This window comes from Coptis chinensis, chromosome 2 (genome assembly GCF_015680905.1).
Source record: "Coptis chinensis isolate HL-2020 chromosome 2, ASM1568090v1, whole genome shotgun sequence".
Lineage (NCBI taxonomy): Eukaryota > Viridiplantae > Streptophyta > Magnoliopsida > Ranunculales > Ranunculaceae > Coptis > Coptis chinensis.
This window is the reverse complement of record NC_141457.1, coordinates 113,582,645-113,609,409: the sequence shown is the minus strand read 5'-3', so window position 1 is coordinate 113,609,409 and position 26,765 is coordinate 113,582,645. Positions and strand designations below refer to the sequence as shown.

Below are 26,765 nucleotides of genomic sequence, written 5' to 3'. Positions count from 1 at the left end.
AAACAATATCTTAAACAATCTTCTTTATTGGCACTTTTGCCCTTGATAGTAAAAACACATACATCTTACAAATAATAAAATATTTTTTAGAACCCTTTTAGCACCGTACCATTCCTAACATCCGGAATAAAGCAAGGATTCTAGGAATCTTGGATCATAATTCCCTCCAAGTGTGGCATTACCACCACCTTGTTGGCTTTCAAGAAGTCCATTCCAAGAATGACTTGAAAATGGTCTAAGCGAGCTACCATCGGTCCACCTTTCCTTCCTTGCCGGTTATTGCATCTTAATGTCAACTTCCAAAGCGAGTCCTTTCACCGGTTAAACTGCTTGGTTCAAGCCTCTCATAGAGCTGTACATTCTCGGGCGAAGTTTCAATCCAATAATACCGGATACATACTTCGAGAGATTAACATTATGAGTTGAACCAGTATCTACCATTGCTAGTAGACACCCGTAGTTGTTGAGTTCCACTTCTACGAACATAAGGTCATCATCGGGGACCAAAATATTCATACCATTCAACGAACTAGTAGGTAAAGCAAATGAAATAGGAATAACATTAATAGGAGAACCTGGTGGTGTTGTCATTTCTATTCTGAAATAGAAACACACCTTGTTATTCTTTAAAACAGAAACAAATTCTGAAATAAAAAATTCACTCACAAAATAATATGTGAACTTGCTACTGTTTGAGAAAGAATTGGTGTTGAAAGTACCTTTTCAGTAACAGACCAACAATGCATGAGATGTCCTTTTCAGAAGGTTCAAAATTGAAAACAATTTACCGTTCTCAGTAAAAGACAAAGACCATTTGAAACAATCTTCTCGAAATGCAGCCTCTAAAGAATGTTTTGTTTCCTGTACAAACCAATTTACTGGTTTCACCGCCAAAACAGTTAACTGTCGTATTCACAATTGCCCCGTAAAAGTTTTAAATCGTACTTGCCAACAGGTGTGGTCCCATGGTCTAATGGTAATGACATATCCTTGTCTCTTGCTGGTTATTACCAACTGGTAAAAGTCGATAATTCAAAACCTCGAGAATTTAATTAGAAACGATTGTCTACTTCTGTCTTTTACTGTGTAGAAACAATTTGCTTTGAAAGTCACGTGGAGAACATAACAATTCTCTAATAGAGTAATAAGTACAAAACCTTTAAAGTTGAATCATTAGTTTAGCATGTGCATTTCGTACTTTCTGACACATGTCATCCATTAAGTAAGTCTAGCGGTTAGGACATTAGACTCTCCAAATTTGTACCTTAAACCGTCTTATTCACAACAGCAATAACTGCTAACATAACGGGTTTGGAAAAGAAATGTACCTGTTCGCAACTTTTCATAATTGTAACGTAAATTAATTAACGAACCCACTTTAACCAACGAGAAGAAACTGCCATGTGGTTATGCAAATACCATTTTTGGCGCTATCAAAGAAATCCAATTCACATATGACATACTTGATATTTGTACCAATTCCATGCGTCAGATTCAGTATTTATGGTGATAAAATTTTCTGCCACATTACAATCTTTTCCGCTAACGTCTTTCATGAGATCTCTAGGAATGGAGGATGGAGGAGGAATTAAGGAACTTTGGGATTCGTTGGACAAGATTGTTAGAAAAATGATTTGCTCAAATCCATTTAAATATGAATGAGTAGTTTGTCTCCCAAGTTACCCCACTTAAGATGAAATGGGTTTTTAAAACAAGACGAATGTGAAAAACCTTTTCAAACGATGATTTGTTTCAAACAAATAAGCATTATCGAAAAAAAGGTCGCGACCTTTCGAAATGTCTTATTTGGTTTAAAACAGTCAGTCATCATGCCGAAAAGGTGCAAACCTTTCGAAATAGGCACCGGTTCAAAAAATCTATATATCGAAATGGTGTGTCCTTTGAAACATGTAACTTTTCAAAGAGTTGCTTACTTTTTCCCAAAGAGTATTTGTGTTGTTTGAAAATGCACCACTCACCTATAAATAGTGGATGAATTTGGAGAGAAGAAGACACGGATCACACGCAGAGTTCGATCTTTCTCCTCCGCTCTAGTCAAATACTATGTTGTTTATTTGAAGCATATAATTGAAGTCTTAGCTTTCTATAGAAGGAAATCCGCTCTATCTTGGGAGATAGTTTCCCATCAACCTTCAAGCACCGCGGAGGGGAAAATCATCTTAAGGACATAGTGTATCTACACTAGGCTCGGATTTAATTAAAAGTACAAGACACTTACAAGACAAAAGGTTTGTATAGTTTGGTAATTGGTAAAGAGTAAGTACAATTAAGTTGTATATTCCTAACAACTTAAAGATGATTTCTTTTTCTTCTTCTTTACCCAACGTAATTTGTTTCGTTCTTTTTCTTTTTTTTGGTTTAAAGGAATAACAAAGTGTAGTTGTATTTCGAGAATGGCAACACCACCGTTAGTCCCGGCATTGCATCATTCTCCCCATTATGTTCCTCATGGGGAGAAGCCTCGAAAAGTTCAATGGAACCGATTTCGTTACCGGGCAACAAAAGATGCTCTTCTATCCGACCACCCTAAACTTGGCAAGGTTTCTACATGGGATAAGGCTCCGATGTAAGCCGATGAAACCGACAAGGAGAAGAAGGTTTTAGCCAAGGATGCTTGGTTTCATGCCGATTTTCTTGTGTAGAAATTACGCCCCTTAGTGGGTTGGCCGACTCATTATACATTGTGTATAGTGTGTTCAAGACTCGCTAAGGAACTTTGGGATTCATTGGACAAGAAATACAAGAGTGAAGATCTTTGGCATGAAGAAATTCATAGTTGGCGATTTCTTGATTTCAAAATGACGGACGGATAGTAAGACCGCCATAAGCCAAGTCCAAGAACTTCAAGTAATCCTCCATGATGTCATTCTTTGAAGGAATGACCCTAGGAGAATCTTTCAAGTGGCTGCTATGATTGAGAAATTACCACCATCTTGGAAGGATTTTAAGAACTATCTTAAGCATAAACGCAAAGATATGAATCTTGAAGAACCGATTGTCCGCCTAAGGATGAGGAAGATAACCGCCTATCCGAGAAGAAGGGCGGCAAGGATCCCATGGTGGCAAAGGCCAATGTTGTGGAAGGATCAAGTCTTGCGGAAAGAGGAAGCACCAAGACAAAGCTCAAGCGTGAAGAGAGTAGTACACCTACTAAGTTCAAGGGCAAAGCGCTTCTGATTGTGGGAAGGCCGGACATAAGGCAAGTGAATGTCGCAAGCCAAAGAAGTATAAGAAGCAAAAAGATCAAGCCAATGTGACAATGGACACGCTTTTAACAATGTTAATGACATGAACCTATCTCCGTGGTTTCGAATGTCTCATGATTGGAAATGAAAGGGAATGGTGGGTGGATACCGGTGCTACTTCGCCACATATGCTCCAACAAGTCGATGTTCACCACTTATCATCTTTGTGGAAAAGGAAGAACAACTCTTTATGGGAAACTCTTCTACGCCCAAGGTTGAAGGCAAAGGAAAGGTGGTGATGAGGTTGACTGACGGAAAGGAACTAACTCTCGAATGAGGTGCTCTATGTGCCCGACATTCGCAAGAACTTGGTTTTCGGGGTCATTTCTTGAGCAAGAATGGCTTTAAGTTAGTCTTTGTTTCGATAAATTTATACTAACTAAGAATGATGTATTCGTGGGAAAGGGCTATCTTCGGGATGGGCTCTTTAGGATGTCTTGTTTTACTATCAGCCAAAAAGCCAATAAAATTGAATCTTCGTTTACTTGATTGAGTCTTCACATGTATGACATGGTAGATTAGGACATGTTAATTATGATACTTTATGTAGATTAATTAATTTGGACTATATACCAAAATTAAAAATAGAACCATACCATAAATGTGAAACTTGTGTAGAATCCAAGTTGACGGATCATCCTTTCATTCTATTGAAAGAAGCATCGAACCTCTAGACTTAATACACAATACGATATATGTGATCTTAAGAATGCGTCTTGGACTAGAGGTGGTAAAAGTATTTCATTACTTTTATTGACGATAGCACTAGATATAGTTATGTTTACTTGTCGAGAAGTAAAGATGAGGCAATTGAAGTGTTCAAACACTATAAAAATGAAGTTGAAAATCAACTAAGCAAAAAGATTAAGCGCTATAAGGGTGATAGAGGAGGTGAATATGAATCACCTTTTGAAGGTTTCATCGCTCAACATGGAATCATTCATCAAACTACGGCTCCTTATTCAATTTTCAATCAAACGGTATTCATGGAACGAAAACCGAACTCTAAAAGAGATGATGAATGCTATGTTGTTAAGTTCGGTTTACCCCAAAATTTTGGGGGAAGCTTTGCTTTCGCCAATTACATTCTCAACAAGATTCCTAACAAGAAGACGCTTTAAAACACCATACCTAATTGTGGAAAGGTCATGTGGACTTCCTACTTAATTCTTAAAAGTGTGGGGGTGTCTTGCTAAAGTGGAAGTCCCTAAACCTAAGAAGGTGAAGATAGGACCCAAGACTATTGATTGTGTATTCATTGGATATGCAAACAATAGTAGTGCATATCGTTTTCGGGTTCATAAATCGAGATTCAAGATATACATGTTAATACAATTATAGAGTCAAGGAATGCTTCATTCTTTGAAAAGACGTTCCAGATAACATGTGTATAGAGTCAAGTTCAACAAAGAGAACTTTAGATGCTACAACTAGTAACCATCCTACACAAAGCTTAAATTGAGGAGGAACCTAGACGAAAGCAAAAAGGTCAAGGACGCCAACGTCTTTTGGACCTGATTTTCTAACATACTTGTTGGAAAATAATCCTCAAACGCTCAAGGAGGCAATGTCATCTCCGAAGCTACTTATTGGAAAGAAGCAATAAATAGCGAGATTGAATCCATAATGCAAAATCATACATGGGAATTGGTAGATTTTACCACTGTGTTCCAAGACTTTGGGATATAAGTGGATATTCACAAAGAAATTTAAGATGATGGATCAATCGACAAGTATAAAGCTAGACTTGTGGTCAAAGCTTTTGACAAAAGGAAGGATTGGATTATTTTGACACTTACTCTCCGCCACAAGAATAACTTCCATAAGGATGCTAATAGCAATAGCATCAATACATAGATTTGATATACATCAAATGGATGTAAAGACGGCATTCTTGAAATGGTGAGTTAGATGAAGAAATATACATGGAACAACCGAAAGCGGTTTATTGCTCCCCGACAAGAAAGGAAAGTTTGCAAGCTTGTTAAATCTTTATATGGATTAAAGCAAGCACCTAAACAATGGCATGAGAAATTTGACAATGCAATGTTGTCAAACGGTTTCAAAATAAACGAGTGTGACAAGTGTGTCTATGTCAAAAGCACTCAAAAGGGATGTGTCATTGTTTGTCTCTATATAGACGATATGCTAATTTTGGGTAGTAATATGGATGTCATAAAATCTACCAAACAAATGTTGTCTAGTAAGTTTGGCATGAAAGATTTAGGTGTCGCTGATGTTATCCTAGGAATTAAGATCTCTAGGATGGAGGATGGACAAGATTGTTGAATCTTTCATGTTGTTAGAAATGGCATGAGAAATTTGACAATGCAATGTTGTCAAACGGTTTCAAAATAAACGAGTGTGACAAGTGTGTCTATGTCAAAAGCACTCAAAAGGGATGTGTCATTGTTTGTCTCTATATAGACGATATGCTAATTTTGGGTAGTAATATGGATGTCATAAAATCTACCAAACAAATGTTGTCTAGTAAGTTTGGCATGAAAGATTTAGGTGTCGCTGATGTTATCCTAGGAATTAAGATCTCTAGGATGGAGGATGGACTTGTTCTATCACAATCTCATTACATTGAGGCGATTCTTGACAAGTTCAAGAAATATAACATCACACAAAAAGGTCACCAATTGACGTAAATCTTCATTTAGCCAAAAATATCGGAGATAGCATATCTCAACTAGAATACTCTCGTGATACTTGGTAGTTTAATGTATGTCATGAATCTGTACAAGGCGACATAGCATACTCGTGAGCAAGCTAAGTCGATATACGAGTAATCCCTGGCGAGAGATCATTGGACCGCCATATTGAGAGTTTTTGGGATACTTAAAGTATACTCAGAATTTTGGTTTTGCACTATACAAGATATCCGCCGTTCGCCCAGAAAGATGCTGCGATGCTAATTGGATATCCGACACTAAAGACTCAAAGTCCACAAGTGGATATGTTTTACACTTGGAGGTGCAATTTGTTTCTTGGAAATCCTCAAAACAAACGCATAGCGAGGTCCACTATGGAATCAGAATTCATAGCATTGGACAGAAAGGCCGAGAAGAAGCAGAGTGGCTTCAAATTTCTTAGAGGATATTCCAAAATGGGCTAAACACGTCGCCAAGAAGTTGTGTATACATTGTGATGACCAATCTGGCTATTGGTAGAGTTAATGAGAGTAGCATGTATAACGGGAAGTCTCGACATATCGCCGTAGACATAATACCGATTAGACAATTGTTTCAAATGGAGTTATCTCAATCGACTATGTAAGGTCAAAGATAACATTCGCGGATCCGCTTTACAAAAGGTTTAACAAGAGAGCAAGTAGAAAGATTATCAAGGGAATGGGCTTAAAGCTTTTGAGATAATCAACCAAGAGTCATCATAATGGAAAAACCAACCTAGTTATTTGGAGATCCCAAGATCTAGGTTCAATGGGCCAACTGAATTATGTTAGTGACTCGCTTAGCACCGGAGAGTAATATTATACTCTAACCCATTCCTATATATAAGATGCTGCATATCCGCCATGGAGAACCGGGATAAGTCAAGCTTTTAATGATTTACTATATCTTGGAAAGTTATGTTATCCAAGTGGAGTATTGCGGGATACTCTTTATAGAAATCACCTATGTTAGTGCGGTGGGGCGCTTCTATGAGAATTTTAAAGACAAATGTCTCAAAAGCACTATCGAAACCAAGAAGTGTTCAAGGCCAAAATGAACACAAACGTGAGAACCAACAAGATTCGAGGCGGTGCTGCGTGAAGATGATTGTCTAGGTTTATACAAACGGCGACAGTCAAGGACATTAATGAAGTCCATCGATCGTCCAATTAAATCCGATCGTCTTTCACTAAGGCAAGTTCAAGGCCTCCCATGCTACTTGACCTGATGCGGTATCTTTTCATTTGTAAAAGAACAGAAATCCGATGTTTATGATAGAAGAAGCCAAATTTTCATTCATGTGGGGGATTGTTAGAAAAATGATTTGCTCAAATCCATTTAAATATGAATGAGTAGTTTGTCTCCCAAGTTACCCCACTTAAGATGAAATGGGTTTTTTCTTGAAACAGTACGTAATGTGAGAAAAACCTTTTCAAAATGATGCATTTGTTTGAAACAGTGCATTATGCCGAAAAGGTGCGACCTTTCGAAATGTGCACTGGTTTGAAACAGTGTATCATGCCGAAAAGGTGCAACCTTTCGAAATAGGCACTGGTTCGAAACAGTGCTATATGCCGAAATGGTGTGTCCTTTCGAAACATGTGACTTTTCAAAGAGTTGCTTACTTTTTCCCAAGAGTCACTGTGTTGTTTCGAAAAGGCACCACTCACCTATAAATAGTGGATGAATTTGGAGAGAAAGATACACCAGATCACACAGAGTTCTGATCTTTCTCTTCTCCCTCTGTTCTTAGTCAAATACTATGTTGTGTTATTTGAGTTTATAGAATTGAAGTGCTAGCTTTTCTATAAGGAAATCCGCTCTATCTTGGGAGATAGTTTCCCATCAACCTTCAAGCACCGGAGGGGGGAAAATCTGTCTTAAGGACATAGTGTATCTACACTAGGTTCGATTTTAATTAAGAAGTACAAGACACTTACAAGACAAAAGGTTTGTATAGTTTGGTAATTGGTAAAGAGTAAGTACAATTAAGTTGTATATTCCTAACATGGAGTTCCCCTCCCACGTAGAATTTGCACTTATTTGCTTGAGTGGCTACTTATTTGCACACAGGTAGATGTGTTACAGTTGTATCAAATTTCGTAGCTGCGTAATTAGTGATATACTCTTTTTAGCATAAAGATATGTGAGAAGCTAGATTTCATATTGAAGGCACGGTATACGCATAGTTCAAGATTACGGAATTAGGAAAACTTCAAACACCAAAAATCCGCCCGTTATTCCAACATTTTCTGAGAAAAAATCAGAATTTATATTTTTCACACTTTATTTTAATTTTTCAATATCTGAAAAACCATAATATTATGTTATTTGTTTTGTCAACTAATTTTTTTTTTTTTTATATAGATAAGTTAAGTGTTCGTGATTCCGAACGACTTCAGAGTTCCATCTAATATTTCAGTTTTTCAAAAAACCATAATTCTAAATATATAGTTGAAATATTGATTATTCTGAAATCAATTGAAATTCCAAATATAAGAAATTTGATGAATTTTGGTTTTTAGATTTGTCGAAATTCCAAAAATTCTTAAACCCCGAACTATGGATAAAGTGCATCTAATTGTCTTATTATTTGTTTTTTTTTTGTCAAATGCTATATGGATTAATGGTTAGAAGAGTATGCACTCTGCAAAACATATGATAACAGCAACAAGACCATATTTTCAGATGAAGTACGTGTGCGTGTACCAAACTACAAATAGTCCAATACCAATGTGGGCTTGTGTTTTTCAGATGCAAGTCAAACTAACTAACAAAGTCTAGCAAATATAACTAAATACAATTATTCTATTTTATTTTTTACTAGGATATGCCCGTGCCGTACGACATGGATGAAATCGACGCGCCTTCGGCACTATCTCCTTTACCAGTCTAATTGGTCATTATCTATAAACCCAATAGCATTAATTGGGTCAGCTATATATGTAGTACAATGTTAAATGTGGAAGCCCAACAGTTTATAGGCTAGGTGTTTATAAGCCCAACCGCAATTGTTGACTTTTGAGTGATTTTTAGATAGATCATATGGACACTGATTTGATTTAACAAAATTGCACAAACTCCTAAATCACTTGGGTTCGTCATGTTATATTTTGTGAAGAAGATTTATAGCCGCCGGATGGGGCCCTTCGGCCCCCCCACACCGTTCTGTTTTGTTAGATAGATAGATAAAATTGACAACTCAAAGACTAATTGATATGTTCAAGCCCTTAAGGAAAGGGAAATTTACAATTTTACCATGACTAAATTTTTTTGTCCAAAATCCAGGGTGAGCCGCCGCATACCCTGCCCCCTGACTCCACCATTGTAGGCGACTAACAGTAGACATCAAACAAATTGTTGGTACTAGGTTCTACAATTATACCTTTATGTCCAAAATGTCCAATAACGTGTGAGATAGGTTGCCAGTATCCAGTGAGTTCAGGACGGGAGCTTGTGATTTTATGTATAAAATGTCTAAACATGTTTTTATAGAACCTTTGAACTAGTGGTTGTACTTTTATATTGTTAATTTGTTATTATGAAGTTATTGTCTCAAATGCTGCCAAAAATAGCTATCTTACTTTCTTCTCTGATAGCAGGTTTTTTATTCATGTATTATTATTATTATTATTATTATTATTATTATTATTATTATTACAAAACAAAATAATAATGAGGTTAGTTTTGGTTTTCAGAATTAATTTTTGTGTGACTAATTAGGCTCCACAATGCTTCGTGGAATAGAATAGAAAGAGGTGTACTTCTTTTTCTACCGGGAATGAAAATGTTATCTTAATAACTTAAGTAAGAATGTTATTTTAATAATTTGGAAAAAAAAAAGTGACATTTTTTTTTTCTGGCCTTGAATTAAAGTGGAAAAGTTTTTTTTTTTTTTTTTTTTTTTTTTTTTTTTTTTGTCGTTGTTATTATTTATTTCTGACACTATTTTTATATTATTTAGTAAAATTTAAATATTTATTTTTTTTTTGGTAAAGAGTCAATTTAAATATTGAATTAACTGGAAAGAACACACGACTTCATTGTTATGAGCAAGATTAACATGACTTGTGACCCTGTTTTTAATTAACTTCATTTTTGAGTTTATGTTCCTTTTCAGTAGTTTGTTGATAGTGATTTTGAAACCTGTTTGTTATGGCTACTGGTATTTTTTTTTATTTTTTATTCTAATTCATATTTTTTTTCAAATTCATATTTTTTTTTCTAATTAATCTTTTCATTTTTTGTGTCCAGGCAAGAAAAGATCTACAAAGATCGAGATCCCGTGTACAAACGATGGTTGCAAGAAGGTTTTTCAAACAATGGAGATGTGTACTGAGCATGTAATGAAGGTTTGTAAAAAAGAGATGAAGAAGGAAGAGGAAAAGAAGGAGAAGAAGAAGAATAACTCAAAGAACAAAAAGGTTACTGATGGGTTCAAGAAACTGAGAGATCCACAGTATGTCACTCACCTTCGCATGAATTTTATATTGAATATGGTGTATCTATAAAAACTGCGTTGATGCAGGTTGTCTCCCTGTTTATCGTGTTTTCTTCTTAAATCGCATCTCTGGATAAATACTTTTGGAGTTTTGGTAGTGTTGTTTTACATTCTCACAAACTTTTGTCTTGCCCCATAGTGGACCCTTGTTGTATGGATGGTTAACAACAATTTAGTGGTCTGCCCATGAAATCTTTTTGGTGTGCCTGACATGGTATATCCGTATGTGTTTTGTGGTTCCATATCTAATTATGCAGCCCGTTGACAATTTGATACACATAGTAGATATGCAGGTAATTGTTAACTTAATACGTGAAAAGAATGTTAAAAAACAAAGTCAAAGTAGTGTATGCTTTACTTTAAAATAAGGGAGGGGTTATAGGGATATATCTTATTTTAATATGTAAACAAACTCAAAATTGTTAGGGCATTTATAAGTTTTGGATTAGGATAATTTTTTGTAGATATGATTTCCTAACTATTCTAAACACTGTCACAAATAATAAAAAAAAAAAAAAATTTCTAAAGTTGACAAATATATAGTATAAAAAATGGTGAAAATGAACGGTTTACAATTAGCCAAATTTTATAAATTGTTAACTACATTTGACAAGTTTGGAATTTTTTTATTTTTTTGATTAATTAGGATATCATATCTACAAAAAATTAGTCTAATTCAAAACTTATAAATACCCTAACAATTTTGAATTTATTTACGTGTTAAGATAAAATGTCCCTAAAACCCCTCCCTTAAAATAATCCAATCACACTATGTTTTTAAATCATGTTTATGTCAAATGTTAGTTAAAATATCATCAAGTGCAAAAGCTGTTTTATACTTCTAGAATCCATAACCTAATACGAAAATGATCCAAGTGGTTTTCTTACAGTTATTGACTTATTATTATGTTATTGACTTATTATTATTTTTTTAATTATTTTTTTTCCAATATCCAAAAGAGATCATATAAGGACACAAGGTAGTAGTGGACAAGCCCGATACAAATTGCATCGCAAGTCTTTTCTAAATATAAAAAACAATTCATCTATTTTTTTTTTTAATATATGTATATTTTTTTCTTATGGTGAAAAGTTAAGAGAATATGTCGATGACACCGAGGACTATATCAACATCATGCTGGACGATAAACAAAACCACCTCTTGCAGATGGGGGTAGTGTTGACCGCGGTGTTGACCGCGGCGACCCTCGTGGTGAGTGGGTTTATTGTAGTGGTTGGTATATTTGGGATGAACATCAAAATTGATTTATTTAATACGGGTATGACCGAGTTCTTGTGGACTGTTGGTGGTGGTATTACAGGTACTAGGGCTGTCCACAAATAACCGAAAACCGAAAAACCAAACCGAATCGGATCGAACTGGCCGGTTTTTTTGGTTTCTAATATAACCGGTTCGGTTTTCAGTTCTCAATACTAAGAACCGACTATTTTTGTACGGTTTTCGGTTTCATAGCTCGGTTAACCGTTATAAACCAAACCGAACCGAGATTAATCTTATTTCACATTATTAAATTTTTCTCTTTTTGACTGCCCATAAATGTTGACTTCTAAACTTAGTCAGCACAGCAACTTAGACACCCAACTCATAACTTTTACCTAAGAACAGCTACATATATATGGGTCAATATTTTTTGATGGGCATATGCTTTGAATATGGGACTAAGTAAAATGGTAAGAGTTTCACTTTCAAGAAACTCTCTCACACTCTCTCTTTCACCTTGCACACTCCTGCATCCCTCCTCTCTCTAGCTCAAAAGCATTTTGATTTATAAAATAAATCCAAAATGAAGACATGAAGAATTCTAAAAGTTTTAGAAGTATTTAAAACAAACTTCTCAAATTCTAACAATGACCCATTTCACAAAACTATGATTCCAACTCATCAACCATTAAAACTTGGTTAGAAATGGAAAGTGAAGGAGAAAACTTCATAGTTACTATTTCGTATGAAACGTAGATTAGAGCATGGATTGAGCAATTAACTTTTAAGTCATCTCATGTTCATAAAATTGAATTGAATGGAACTATACCAAAACTCAAAAACTTGACAAACTATTAACATTACCAACCAAAGTGATGAGCATGGACTATGTGATTGGAATTAGATGTAATGGAAAAAAGAAACAGTAGAAGTTATGTGAGATTGGGAAAAACAATGGTGTATTAAAAGAAAGAAAGAAATGGGTGTTGGGTTAGAAATTGGTGGGTTGCAATTTGGTGAAGAAGAGAAAGTGATAATATTGCTTAAAAAAGCCAAAAATAACGCTAAAAGGAAGTTACAAATAAGGTAGCTGAGGCATGGGCCTCAATAGGTGCTCTCGATGGCTCCATCTTGTGGGTCTATCGGTGGGCCGCTGGCTAATTGTAAAAAGTTGTTGTCAAACTCCAAAAACCGAAAGTTATAACCGAACCGAACCGAATTTCGGTTTGGTTTTTAATCGGTTTTAGTGACTTGTCAGTTCGGTTTCGGTTGCTATTTTATAGAACCGATCAATTCAGTTCGGCCCAAGTTTTTATTATAAATCGGACCGAACCGAACCGTGAACACCCCTGACAGGTACCATATTCCTTTACGTTTTTGCTATTGCTTGGTGTAAGCATAAGCGCCTACTAGAGTAAGCCTGACTTTCCTGGTAACTGTGAGGGTGAACAAAAGCTAGACTATGCTTCCGTACTCATCGTTTACCTTTTCAGTTTTCACCATGTTTGGTAATGTGCACGAAATGTCTCCAGTTGCATGAATGTTGTAATAGTGCCTTCATCCTGGATTTAACTTTTATAATCAATACAAAGTTTGTTAAATTTGTAAAGACAGTATTATGTACGCTGCTAAATGTGGCCATCCATTATGTTTAACATATACTGATGGCAATCTGATTGTGTTATACATCAGAAATCATACTGTAAAATTGTAAATTATGTAATGGCATGTTGGCATGTACCAGCAGTGTACCACCCACCCAAATATCGCTCTCCCCGTACAACTATACAACCATGAACCATAAACCATGTCCCAGCCTTCCCAAGTATCAACTAAACTATTTATAAGAGTATTCCTAATACAAGTCAATATTTTCTCCCTCTTATCACTTCCATGTTGGCAGTTTTTTCCCCTTTTATCACCGTTTTGGTGAAAAACAAAGTGAAACTATCCAATGCAAATGTGAATATTAATTTCGGATGGGAGGTTAGATTCTGTCTGGACGTAAAAATAAAAAAAACGCTATAGATGAAATAGAACATCCCGTCTGAAATTAAAAAAAAATCGAAAAATCATGCAAAACTAAACCCTACAAATTCCATCCAAAAAAAACCCCATTTAAAAAAAAAAAAAAAACACACACACACACATAAAACGGAATCTAACATCCTGTCCCATCATCTACTATCTCAATTGAAGATTTCATCCTGCTAGTTAATGACTGGAAAAATAATCACCCTGATTTTTACCTCTGTATTGGGCATTGAATTTGAACAAAAAGGAGGCGAAATTTTTCCTGTTCCCCTCTTTTTCACACATTGGGAATGCTCCTAAATGCAATAATTCTTTCCCACTTAAGTGACAAAAGAAGTTCCCCACTCTCATCAATATCTACGGTCTACTCACTACTCACTACTCAGCCCACTCCACTAATTTTTCCCCCCCTGCAAATCCAATCCAGCTTATGCTAGTAGAAGTCTAGAACTTATACTCACAGCGAACAATGAGGGCACCTCGTCCACCACCAAAACCAGGCGTGACTAGTCCACTCGAAGAAGAATCAGAGCCGGTTCGAACCACGCCCACCTTCACAGTCACCAGTGGTGGTATTGGTGGTGGTGGAATTAGAAAAAAAGGGGCAGGGGGGGTCAGAACATGGCTTCTCCTAGATTCAACCGGTCAAGCACAAGTAGTAGAAGTAGGGAAACACTCAATCATGCGCCGTACAGGTCTCCCTGCACGTGACTTACGTATCCTCGATCCCATTCTATCTTACCCATCAACGGTTCTGGGTAGAGAAAAAGCAATTGTTATCAATCTCGAACATATCAAAGCAATTATCACCGCTCAAGAAGTTCTTCTTCTTAATTCTAGAGATCCTTCTGTTACTCCTTTTGTTGATGAACTTCAACGCCGTCTTTTGCGTTTCCATCACGCTACTACTTGTAACCAGGAAGGTAGACTCAGTGGTGGTGATGATGCTGACTGGGCTAATTTGTATGACTCGGAGGAAAGGCCCGTTAGACCGGATGATTCACCGACTCAGACTACTGGGTTTCCACAGTGTCAGTCGCCTGAAGGAGGAGTTAAGTTGGATGGTAAAGATGGGCCTAAGGTTCTCCCATTTGAATTCGTTGCGCTTGAAGCGTGTATCGAGGCAGCTTGTAGTTGCTTGGAGAGTGAAGTAAGTGTGTATAGTCTGATTCAATTATGTTTGAATATCTTTTTTTCTATAGTATATTATTGACTTGTTGTGATTTTTTTTATACATAGGCAAGAACATTGGAGCAAGAAGCGCATCCCGCGTTAGATAAGCTGACTTCGAAGATTAGTACACTCAATTTGGAACGTGTTCGTCAAATTAAAAGTCGATTGGTTGCAATAACTGGTCGTGTTCAGAAGGTTGGTACTGTTGTCTGTAAATGTGACTCTCATAGGCTGGAGTTCCCCCCTCCATATAGAATTTGTTGTATCAAATTTCGTAGCTGGATAATTAGTGATGTACTTTTTCTAGCATGAAAGATGTGAGGAAGCTTGTACAGTATATGTGACTCAACTCGTTGAGCTTAAGTTCAATGAGTGAAAAAAGATATAAGTAAAAAATAAAGTTAATTTTAATAAGATTTCCCTTTCATAAGCGAGTGATGTAGAGTAAACAAATTCAGTCTAAATCATATTTCGGAAAAGATAGGTTCGGTTATTATGAAGTGACCGCCTCACATGCTGCAAAAAGAGCTCCCTTACATTCTTCTTTGCACTTCGGCCGCAGGTTTTTGATACCTGCATTTGTTTTTATCGCAGGGCAAGCAATAATGATGCTAGGTTAGGTTTTGAGAATTAATTTTTGTGTGACTAATTAGGCTCCACAGTAAAGATGTAGTCTGTTCATCTTTGCAGTGTCCCAGTGAATGCTTAGTGAAATAGAAAAGTAACAGTTGTTTGTGTGTTTCCTTTTCTACCTGGAAGAAATCGCTTTCTTAATAACTTAAATATAAATGATATTATAAGAATTTATTTTTATGAGAAAAAGTGAGTTATTTTTGCCCTCGAGTTGAAGTGGAAAATGTATATTGGATGCTTTGCCAAAACCTCTGAAGAGTAACGATATCGGTAAGCTAACATCTGGATGCGGTTCAGAAGACTTGGTGAACAGTCTGTTTTACATGTTTGTCTAGGATATTTGACAAGCTTGTTGGACTTCACAGAATTTAGAGGTTCCGCATGGGATTCTTTTATATTTTATTATTTTTAGATTATTCAGTAGGATTTAAATATTAAATAAACAGGCAAGAAGACATGACTTCATTGTTATGTGTGAAATTGATATGACATGTGACTCTGTTAGCCTCGTTTCGTTTCTTAGTTTCATCTGTTCCTCTTTAGTAGTTTGTCGATAGTGATTTGAGTCCTATTTGTTACCAGGTTAGGGATGAACTAGAGCACCTACTGGACGATGATGAAGATATGGCCGAGATGTATTTAACTGATAAGATGCTACTGCAAAGGCTTGATGAGTCTTCATCGTCTCTTTCTTCACTGAATGGCAGAGATGGAATGGATGATGGTGTTATCCAGTCGGATATAGAGGACAGGTACTCAACTTCTTCACCTTCCACTATTGGTGGATATATTACTGACGATGGTAATAAGAACACACTCACCATATTTTCTCTGAATTTTTCTTATTTGTTTTATCACTTTGTAGGATATGTCCGGAGAACCCCCTGGAGGCAAATGGGGTACCCAGTAATTATGAAGGTGATTTTCGAAATATTATTAACCGGGATCATTCGTTAGGTGTGCCTAATGGACTTAGCAAGGATAGCCACGGGACCCTTACTAGTACAACTCGTAGTGTCATTGGCAAACACCTTGACGTGGAGGAACTGGAAATGCTGCTAGAGGCTTACTTTGTGCAGATTGATGGTACACTGAACAAATTATCTACAGTATGTCATTTACCTTCCCTGAACTTGACATTGAATGTGGTGTATCTATAAGAATTGTGTTGGAGAATGGCGTCCCATGTTTCACTTGTTTTCTTGTTAGATCGCATCTCTGAATGTGGATAAAGGATCCCTAACAAGCCTTTTGACAGTGTTGTTTTACTTGTGTCACAAACTTTTGTCCTGCCCCAGTGGACCCTCGTTGCATGGATGGTTAGCCGCAATTAGCTCTTAGCAAGGGTCCATATTCATAGGACCAGTAATCAAGGTTTACAAGTGCAATTAGGGAATTAAATCAACTCCTTCTCTCATCTATAAATTGCTGATTATACTATTATACTGTCTTAAAAAACCTTTTTTTATTATTTTATTATTTTATTATTTTTTAATTAGTTATTTTATTTTTTCTTGCTGATGCTTTCTGCAAAATGTAACTTGTAAAACTAGCTTATTGGACTTCTTTTAGTGCTATTCTTGGTCACTATATCAAGTTTGAAAATTTCTTTAGAAGAGCGTCAGTACTTCTTTTCTATGTTACATGGACACACCATATTTTAAAAATAATCCGTGTTGGTTACGTATCCACATGTCCGTGTCAGACACACGGACACATATTGTATGTGATATCGTATATTTTTTATATTTTGCTGTGTCAATCCGTGTCGGATAAGGAAACATGTGTCCGTGTCAATGTAACTTAGCTTATTTTTGTGGATGCAGACCATTCATGTAAGTATGTAACTGGTAGTTGCAATCTTTGTCATGAATTTGCAGTTTGTGCCTATAGAATAACGATGGAATTATGTATTGTCTTCATAGATGTAGTCATGATTGGATCAGCTGATTCCCTGACTATAAAATTCTTCTACTGCCTTTTAGAATACAAAACACATCAAATTTAGTGGTCTGCCCTTGAAATCTTTTTGATGACTGACATGGTATATGTTTTGTGGGTCCATATCTAATTCTGCAGTCCTCAGAATGGTCAATTTGGTCTGTTGACAGTTTGATACACATAGCAGATTAGCAGGTGGTTATTATGTGAAAAGAATGTTAAAAGGTAAAGTCATGTTAGTGTACGTTTAAAATTATCCGATCGTACTGTTTTCAATTCTTTATTATGTCTAATGTTAGTTAAAATTATCCTCGAGTGCAAAAGCTGTTTTACACTTTTAGAATCCACAACCTATTTTGAAAATGGTCCAAGTTCTTTTCTTACAGTTTTTTTTTTTTTTTGGTGAAAAGCTAAGAGAATATGTCGATGACACCGAGGACTACATCAACATCATGCTGGACGATAAACAAAACCACCTCTTGCAGATGGGGGTCATGTTGACGACGGCAACCCTCGTGGTGAGTGCGTTTGTTGTGGTGGCTGGTATATTTGGGATGAACATCAAAATTGATTTATTTAAGAAGGGTATGCCCGAGTTCTTCTGGACTGTTGGTGGTGGTATCACAGGTACCATATTCCTTTACGTTTTTGCTATTGCTTGGTGTAAGCACAAGCGCCTGCTGGAGTAAGCCTGGCTTCCCTGGTAACTATGAGGGTGAACAAAAGCTAGGCGATACTTCCGTACTCATCATGTTTGGTAATGTACATGAAATGTGTCCAGTTGCATGAATGTTGTAATAGTGCCTTCATCCCGGATTCAACTATTATAATCAATACAAAGTGTGTTAAATTTGTAAAGACAGTATTGTGTACGCTGTGTCATCCATTGTGTTTTACAAATATTGATGGTAATCTGATTGTGTTATACATCAGAAATCATCCTGATTGGATTATCAAAATACTGACATTGCACAAGTGATATAACTTTGCTTTTACATACAGACACAGTTATATCATTTAACTGTGGTTGTTGGTAAAAAAGCTTTAGATCTAAATTCGTAATAGCAATGCATTTTTGAGGTGTTCTACTCCGCAGTGAAGAGATACTGATTCATCAGTCTTATGAGTACTGTAGCACAAAATGGTGGCAGTGGGAAAAAAACTTGCGTTGGCAAATTCATAATAAACATGAGGACTTGGCTGTAATTTGATCATTTGTAAGAATCAGAAAGAAAGGCAGAAAACCAACCACCTCATCATCATCTGTATAACTTCATTCCAAAACTGGTGGCCCTGCTTCTCTCTGAGGGATACAGATGATAGGGTGGTAACGAGAGAAGCAATTGTACCATTGCATATGGCATCTGTGTCAGCTGTACTAACACTCCATGGAGGTGATCAAGGAGGCAAAACAAGAACAATCCACCCAGTTCTTCGGAAAACCGAACTCCGAAGAAGAGGGCTCCTTCTATCAGTTATTTTTGGGTCGTCTACAGCGCTAGCCGCCCAAGCAGATGACAGTAGGACTGCTCTGCTTCAAAGTACACAAGTCCATACTCTCTCCGTAACTGTTTGATTTTATTATTTATTTTTATTTCAAAAGGGTTACATTCCACATACTAATTAATGCCTACTGTTATTAAATTATCAGAGTATTTGAAGAAATCTGAGGAGAACAAGGCCAAGAATGACAAAGATGTAAGTTGTAAATAACTCGTGTTTATATGTTCAGCCTAATTGATGAATAGGTGGGGATGACATAATTGTTATTCCATTCCAGAGACGAGATGATTTTTACAAGCGCAATTATAAAGATTACTTTGAGTTTATGAAAGGATCTCTAGAAGGCAAGAAGGAAGAACAGCTCACTGAATCTGAAAAGGGTATTCTTGAATGGCTGAAGACTAACAAATGATCTGAGTCTCTCAGATACATGTCTTAGGAGAACTCTTTGAATCCCCGAGGAATTTATTTGATATTTTTTGGAATCTCAGAAGGGTATTGTTAATGTTGTCGTTCACGTTACTTTGTTTTTGCATGGATTGGTTGCTGGACCTGAATATGAAAGGCTGATTAATGTGTGTGAATATGTATGGCTAAATCAGTTTCAAATGTTTTCGTATGAGATTGAATAAGTAAATTTTGATGGCTGGAAATACCGACAATATTTTCAGGCACGATTTAGACAAAAAAACAAAAAGAAAAAATAACACACATTTAGTTGACTCTTGAATTGTACTGCTGCTCAAGGCATTTCTGTTGAAGTAGGCGAAGTCCGAAACTCCAAAAGGGCAAAAGGTGGCACGGAAAGATAGAATCAGTGTCCCCAAAAACCACGCACCCAGAAGCGTAGGGAGTCCGCACTAAGAAATACTAGGATACTGCATAATAGTGGGGGCGTGAGCGGAGAATTAGAATGACATGGAGCAGTCCGGCTCTAGGCAAAGCGAGACTTTAGACGAAAACAAAATTTGTGGCCTTAAATGGAGAAATAAACCACTACAGAGCTACCATCATACATCGCATTAGAAAAATACCATATTTCATTGTACGAAAATTCAAATTACCAAATAATTAAAATAAAATAAAACACCAAATTTACCATGGTGTAGATCCAAACAAAAAAATTATAGAAAAATATATATTTTTTATTATTTGAAAATGAAGTTGAAAAGTATAAACAGTGAAAATATTATAGAAATAAAGGGGAGAAATGAAGGGAAGGTGTGGGGAATATGGAGAAGAACAGAGAAAGTGGGATCTTCGGTTATAAAATCAATTTTTTTTTTCTTTTTATGTTTATTCTTTTTTGAAAAATTGATTAACTAAGAACGCATTTACAAAATACAAAACTTATGACTTATTTATGATCATTGGATCCTTGATAAACTTTGAAATTAGCATCTAATAGAAGAGCACTAGAATGTGTACCATGGTTAATTAATTCTCTCCCAAAAATTAGTGCGTGGAGTGAAAAGATTTCGTTACCTCGAAATACCATATATGATCAGAGTCCAACCACTGTGATCTATGAAAGAAGGCCCAAAGTCCAGTCCATTTCCACACGGCAAGTCCAAAGCCCGGTCCAGTCGAAGAAAACAACGAAGGTGTGTTGTTGCCTTGTTGGCCCCTTTCTTTGACTCTTATTTGAAAAAACAGGTAACTCCCTCCTTTTCAGTTGACTTATAAGCCCTAATTTTCGATTTGGTGCTTGGAAAGAAGTGGAAGCTTGGAAAACTTATCATGAAGTTGATAACAAGTACTCCTACTCACTCTCTCACTCTTATTTTACGAATATATATAATTCTTAAAGCGTTTATAGTCTTGCATCTAGTCATTATTTTAATACCTAAAATTTGTGATTCTGTTTCTACTAAAGTATATATTTATATATGAAACTTGATTTTCAACAATGTCTGTTCATATAAACTATTTTGTCACATATAAAATACTTCCTCTGAACATGTGCTTTAGTTATTATAATAATAACGCAGTATTGAGTTGGCTCTGGCAAGCTTCATCGTATATTATAATGAGATTATAGTTTAGTGCTATTGTGAACTCATGTTGTAGAAAAGTGTAAATTATATACTTGAGAGGTGAAGTAGGCTACATCCAACCACTATAGAAAATTGGCTGCTAAGGAATTGAACAAGAACAAAAAATTATCCACTTTTTTTTTCCCACAGCTTTACTATTTTTAGACCATGTATAAGATGGTGTTTACAGAAAAATCCCATGCCTTAAGTATAAAGGTTTTAACAAATAAATAGGGGGGAATTCGCATATCTTTTCCAATTCTTTAGTCTATCTCTAAGTTACATTGACACGGACATGTGTGTCCATATCCGACACGGATACGCAGTGTCTGACACGGAGAAATATAAAAAACTAAGGTATATCACATACATATAATATGTGTCCGTGTGTGTCCGATATGGACACACGGACACGTGGATACGTATCTGACACAGATTATTTTTGAAATATGGTGTGTCAATGTAACATAAGTCTATCTTGTTCTCAAGCCTTAATATTGATTGTGATTTTAACTCTAGTTTAATTTACTTTTTGTCTCTTCCGATATGCTTCATGACAAAATTAGGAATTCGTTAGTATGTTTCGATATTTGTTATTTAGTTGAGATGAATTGGTGAGCCAAGAGTCTTATAGGTTGCTAGTCACGGTCTTTGGTTTTACGTAGGGCATTTTGAAAGAGCTAGAGTTCATGGGATTGTTTTTAGTGAAGCTGCATGAGGCATAGCGGGTGAAATTACACGAATGGTTCATCTAGAGGAAACCTAATCACTGATGGTTTGAAAGTTGTTTTAGTGGATTTGATTCAAAGCATTTCTAGTTAGTCATCCTAGGAAAATTTTCATTGGGTTGCACAACTCTCTTCGCGTATGTTTGGTTATCACAAAGTTAGAAAGGGAATGGATCAGCTGGTGGATTAATGTATTTCACATGGTGGTCTGCTTGCCTGCTTCCCTTGATTTATTAGGGATTTAAGTAACTTGTTTATGTTAGGGTTTAGATTTTTAGACGATTCCAAGCAAGGACCTACAAGTTTTTCATTTGATAGTAAGAAACTAGCACTGCTCTCTCTTTAGTTACCGAATTTAAATGGGTCATGGTGCGAATTTAAGAAATAGCCCTGTTATATGTTTTGCTTGCTCAGTAATCAATGTCATGGTGAGAAGGAGCACAGTTCATGGACTAACAACCAATTGCCTTAAGTTTAAGTGTATAATGAGAACCTTATATTTAGAAAAGTACAAAGGTAGATATATGCAGTAGGTGATGTCTGCAGCTCCTTACGGTTGTGTTTGTGAGGACAGATGAGTGTGTATAATTTTAAACTTTTCCTTTCCAAGCTTGTGTGAAATGATCTTTCAGTCTAAACATGCCCACCTCGTGTGTGGATCAAGTTCATTGAAGTTTGTTCTATCAGTAGAGGCTAGAACAATTGATTATGCAAAAAGTAATTTATATCCTTCTATTTGTGTGAATTGGTGCGATGTAGGGTGAATCTCAAGGAATTAGGCAGTGGGTGCACACGAGTGGGCATGTGCATTTGTACTTTGCAAGGCACATGCTAGTTGCAGGTACAAGTAAATTCTCAGTCAAAAGAAGGAAAAGAGGATGAGGATTCAAAAACCATTCTAGATCCCCCAAGGGGCCAAGGGACTGATTCCATGAAACTCGCGAAAATAAGTTGGGAATGCATGAAGCAAAGAGGTATGGATTATACTAATGACAATAACGTGCCCTCATCTGCTTGTTCAGAGATTGAAAAATTCGTTTAGGTGGAGTGTTGGGAGTGCAAGTTATGTTGATTCCTTACCCTAGTTTCTTAACCAACACAATGGATACAATGAATGAGTTACCGTCAAGGCGACAACTGCATATATTTGTCTTCAGTAAGAATTTAGCTTTAATTTTCTTTCTACTTGGCTTGGTCTTAGTTAATATTTTCCATACTTATCTTGCGTTATGAAAGAAATGAACAAAGCATGATACCAATGGATTCTGTTCTTTTTTCTTTTTTTTTCCTCTTGGGGACCATTGTTTGTCAGCAGACAAGGAATGACTGTATATAATTAATTTAAATAAACAAATGATAAAAAAAAACTAAGGAAAACAATTGTGCATGACACCAACCCATGACAGCTTCCAAGCAGACAGTCTAGAAGGGGGAGAAACAAAAATATGAATAGTGAGTAAACATAAAGTATTATATAAGGGATCCGTCCAAATGTGACTCAGAGATCATATATTATATAAAATTGGGCATGTTATATTGGGTCAGGAAGATCTCAGGCAGGATCTTCGGGGCTTGAAGGTTCCTGAAGATAGATATGATATATTCCAACATTAAAATTTGGCATTTCCTTCTCTCATCTGCACTCTGATCTAATTGCCCATAACTCAAACGCTTTCCTTCATTCTCTCTAATCCCCTTTAAATTGAAGTAAGCCCGTATTTTGCTTTGTCATATTAAAATTAAAGAGTTTCTTGTACCATGAAGGACGAGGGAGCATTGTCTGGACACTCAGAAACATAGGTTTTTTGTCTGTTTTGCACCCTAGTCGCTTCCAAGATATCTTAAATTAAATTGAAAAGAACCATGGGAAACAATTCATAACAAATTGCATAATTGCAGTAATGCATGGATTGTTCTTGTTGAATTCCCATCAGAAAGTGGTGACACATTTAATTTTGGTAGAAAATGAAAGTTTAGGGAAACTCATCATATGAATTTTATTTGTTATAGCGGCATGGTACAGATTTCACGTAATTTACTCCCATTGGCTGGAGAAACTGGTTTTACTAACAGTGCAATTATGAATATTTAGCTGCAGTGTGTAATCTGTTTATGATAACTTCTAGATGTGATTAAAACAAAACAATTCAGGGGATGTAATATTCTAGGGATGCTATTTTCTTTTACTTGTATGTTTTCGTTTCAGTTGCAGAACTTGTGATGTTCTTACTCACTATCTGTAACAGTGCTTTGCACGTCCATTCTAATAAATTCTACTTATCAAAAAAAAAATCAGGAGATCTTGACTTTCTTTGATATTTTCAATATATGAGTGTTCTTTCCTTTGTGCTACTGCCTTGGTTATTTCTTGAATAATGAGCTCATATGTGTTTCTGTTTCCAATCTAAATAATTTCAATTTCGTTTCTGTATATTTCTTCGTATCGTTAACTATTATATAGCTAGCAAATAACCTGATGCAGAGAACATGGAGCATGGGCGCATTCTGAACCAGAGGCAGTGCATGGATGCAGGTCTGTACAGAAGACCCACAGGCTTCAATTGTTACCACCATTCAGGACAAGAACTTAAATTAAGAAAACAAAAGAGATTTTATTTTTCCTTTTTCTTTGCTTTCAGGTTGTTTCCCACAGCACTGACAAGTTAAAAGAGAAAAATTAAAAAGGGAACAAGATCACTTTGAGATCTCATCCTCTTCTTGTTTTTGCGACCATCCCATCTCGTTCTGATCAGCAACAACAGAAGACGTCACCATATCCTATTTGCACTTTCTTTCCTGCAACCCACCTGGTAAAAAAATAGACAGAAATGTTATAATCTTTGCAACTATAACTGGTCTAGGGGAAAAAAAATGCTACAAATCTCTTTTGGCATTTTAGGATAATGTTAATGACTAACTTAAGGGTTTAGGAATATTAACTGGTTTTGCTGAAGTAGATTTTCCAGGCAAAGATGACTGTAAGAAATCAGTATGATTCTGGATTGCATATGTTGCCTGCAAGAGATTGCATAGGTGGATTAGCATACTTCGTTGAGAATGAGTGGTAAGAAGAGAGAAAGTCACGAAAAAGAAAAAGAGACTCATAAAGAGAAGAAAACAAGAAACGTACGTTGTAGTGAGTTCCTGAGAAGCCTTGTGAGAAATCTAAGGCATTCTCTATTGAAACTGGTTGGTTGGTGAGGGTGAAGTTACTCTGTCAAAACATAGAGATCTCATCAGGAGAATGTATTTACCAATAACAATGTAAAATTAAGCACACATAAATAGGATAGTCTGTTCTAGCTTTAAACTTGCCTTAGAGAAGCTGAAGAAAGGAGAACTAGCTGTGTCGTCGAGAAGAGAGTGGTATTGTTGTTGTTGATGATAATGCGTTGGTGGTGGTTTAATCTTCTGTCTCTTATTGGTCTTCTTTGTTAATGCAGCACTCGAAGAAGCAGAGCTGAAACATCCATGTTCGTCGTAGTACTCCTCATCTTCATGACAATGTGGAGGTCCAGAAGATGCATCAGAGACCATGGATAAGTCCTCTTCATCCTCTTCTTTACCTTGGCTTTTTTTATATTCTTCATTATAGAAACTGTCTTCATCTACAAATCCGTCATTTCTTTGGCTAGGATGCGGAGAAACAGAATGGTCTAAGTACATAGTCCATCCAGATTCACACCCACTACTACATTCTGAACCAAACCCATTCATGTTCTCAATCAATCCCGAAATGATGATTCTAATATTACTACCTTCTCAAAAAGAATGGCGGAACTGGATGAGAGTTTAATGAAGGAAATGGTTTTCCTTCTCTCACAAAGATACTCTTTATCTCATTTTGTAGTGCGTTAAGTAGGGGAGGGAAAAAAAAAGAGTGGAGTAAGAAAAAACCAATCGAATCATACCCAAATCTTAGACTACTTTTGTCGTGACTCTCCTCTCGTTTGCCACCTTAAATTTATGTTATGACACTGAATGAATCAAAAAATTGCCAGTTGGGTTGGTTTTGTAGGTGAGTGAAGGGAAGGTGTTAAAGGACTTAGAGAGAGAAACATAGTATAGTGAGAGGGAGAGTGGATGGAGCCACAACGCATTCACATGCAATACAGCTAGGCGTTCTGTACTCTCTATGCAAAACCGGGCACACGTCCATTATTTCCTACTATATCCCGTGAACAGAACTACAGAAGTTAGGATTACATGGGCTGATGGGCCTCCACCCAACACCCCCCCCCCCCCTTCTTCTCTACCTATTAAGTTCTCTCTTTCTAGGTGTCCATGTTACGAGACTCTTCATGTATGAATAGTAAAATTCTATTATTTACTTTGGTGGTGGGGTTTAGGGGTGGGGCTATGTAGCCCGTAAGAGCAGGTCAAATGGAGAGCTATATGGGCTGTTAAAGGTAAATATAGCACCTCAACCACAAAAATGTTATTCTAATGGGGCTGTTAAAAATGTCTTAAATTTGAAAGGAGTTAAAAACCCAGCCAAAATTAAGACTTTCGCTAACAGCTGCTATAATAAGTTTGAGAGACGGACTGTATGGTTTCTGCCATCAGTGTGTTAAATTTCGACGGACGGCAGAAACTGTGCCATCCGTCTAAAAAAATTCAACTTAAGTTACAAAATAATGGACGGACGGCAGAAACTATGTTGTCCGTATCATTTTAAAGTTTCTGTCGTCCGTATCATTTAGCACTTCAAAACATAAATCACGAATTGGATTGGTTTTTTTTATTTTGGGGTGCCAAATTTAACTGGACAAGCTAAAAAGCCTATGTAGCACTTTTTAGCAACTCTCCATTAGACTTGCTCTAAGACTCAGCGGTAGTAGCTAAGCTAATTATAACCGAGAATAGAAAGCCAAAAGTAGATTTAAAAAGGTGAATGTTGTTGATGACTATAGATTCAGATTTGTAGTTTGTGGGATGTTAAATGGGGCATAATATGGCATTTGGATAAGTCATTTTGTTTTGTTTCATCGGTTATTAGGGTAAACTGGTTAGTGATATAGAGAAAGAGAGAGGTTTCCAGTCAGGCATG

General features: G+C 36.3%; 3 protein-coding genes and 1 long non-coding RNA gene across 8 annotated transcripts; 3 read left to right on the top strand and 1 right to left on the bottom strand.

The window, feature by feature from the left end:
• The first annotated feature begins 13,942 nt into the window (after window positions 1-13,942).
• On the top strand, window positions 13,943-18,306 carry LOC147520926 (magnesium transporter MRS2-3-like). Of its 4 annotated transcripts, none has more exons than XR_015212919.1 (6): window positions 14,050-14,851; window positions 14,941-15,069; window positions 16,090-16,259; window positions 16,373-16,593; window positions 17,587-17,673; window positions 17,859-18,306. XR_015212919.1 is itself a non-coding variant. In XM_086592435.1 (6 exons), the coding sequence occupies exons 1-5, from the start codon at window positions 14,171-14,173 to the stop codon at window positions 17,638-17,640; spliced, it is 1,278 nt and encodes a 425-aa protein (XP_086448561.1). In that variant the 5' UTR covers window positions 14,050-14,170; the 3' UTR covers window positions 17,641-17,673; window positions 17,859-18,306. The 4 variants fall into 4 exon arrangements, 3 of the variants coding, with proteins under 3 accessions (XP_086448562.1, XP_086448560.1, XP_086448561.1); XM_086592435.1 differs by having other exon boundaries at window positions 16,373-16,616; XM_086592436.1 differs by lacking the exon at window positions 17,587-17,673 and having other exon boundaries at window positions 13,943-14,851.
• Window positions 18,307-18,579: 273 nt separating this feature from the next.
• Window positions 18,580-19,535, top strand: LOC147520925 (photosystem I reaction center subunit N). Its single transcript, XM_086592437.1, has 3 exons — window positions 18,580-18,989; window positions 19,100-19,146; window positions 19,229-19,535. The coding sequence occupies exons 1-3, from the start codon at window positions 18,806-18,808 to the stop codon at window positions 19,361-19,363; spliced, it is 366 nt and encodes a 121-aa protein (XP_086448563.1). The 5' UTR covers window positions 18,580-18,805; the 3' UTR covers window positions 19,364-19,535.
• Window positions 19,536-20,573: 1,038 nt separating this feature from the next.
• Window positions 20,574-25,297, top strand: LOC147520924 (uncharacterized). 2 transcript variants are annotated; one of them, XR_015212917.1, is made up of 5 exons: window positions 20,574-20,707; window positions 22,475-22,871; window positions 24,198-24,248; window positions 24,355-24,525; window positions 25,159-25,297. It is a non-coding gene; the product is annotated as an uncharacterized LOC147520924 (long non-coding RNA). The 2 variants fall into 2 exon arrangements; XR_015212918.1 differs by having other exon boundaries at window positions 24,177-24,248.
• LOC147520923 (uncharacterized) lies at window positions 24,308-25,917 on the bottom strand. Its single transcript, XM_086592433.1, has 4 exons — window positions 25,031-25,917; window positions 24,846-24,929; window positions 24,656-24,730; window positions 24,308-24,522 (listed from the first exon to the last, which is right to left on the bottom strand). Exons 1-4 carry the CDS (start codon window positions 25,430-25,432, stop codon window positions 24,484-24,486), a joined length of 600 nt encoding a protein of 199 aa, XP_086448559.1. The 5' UTR covers window positions 25,433-25,917; the 3' UTR covers window positions 24,308-24,483.
• Between the last annotated feature and the right edge of the window lie 848 nt (window positions 25,918-26,765).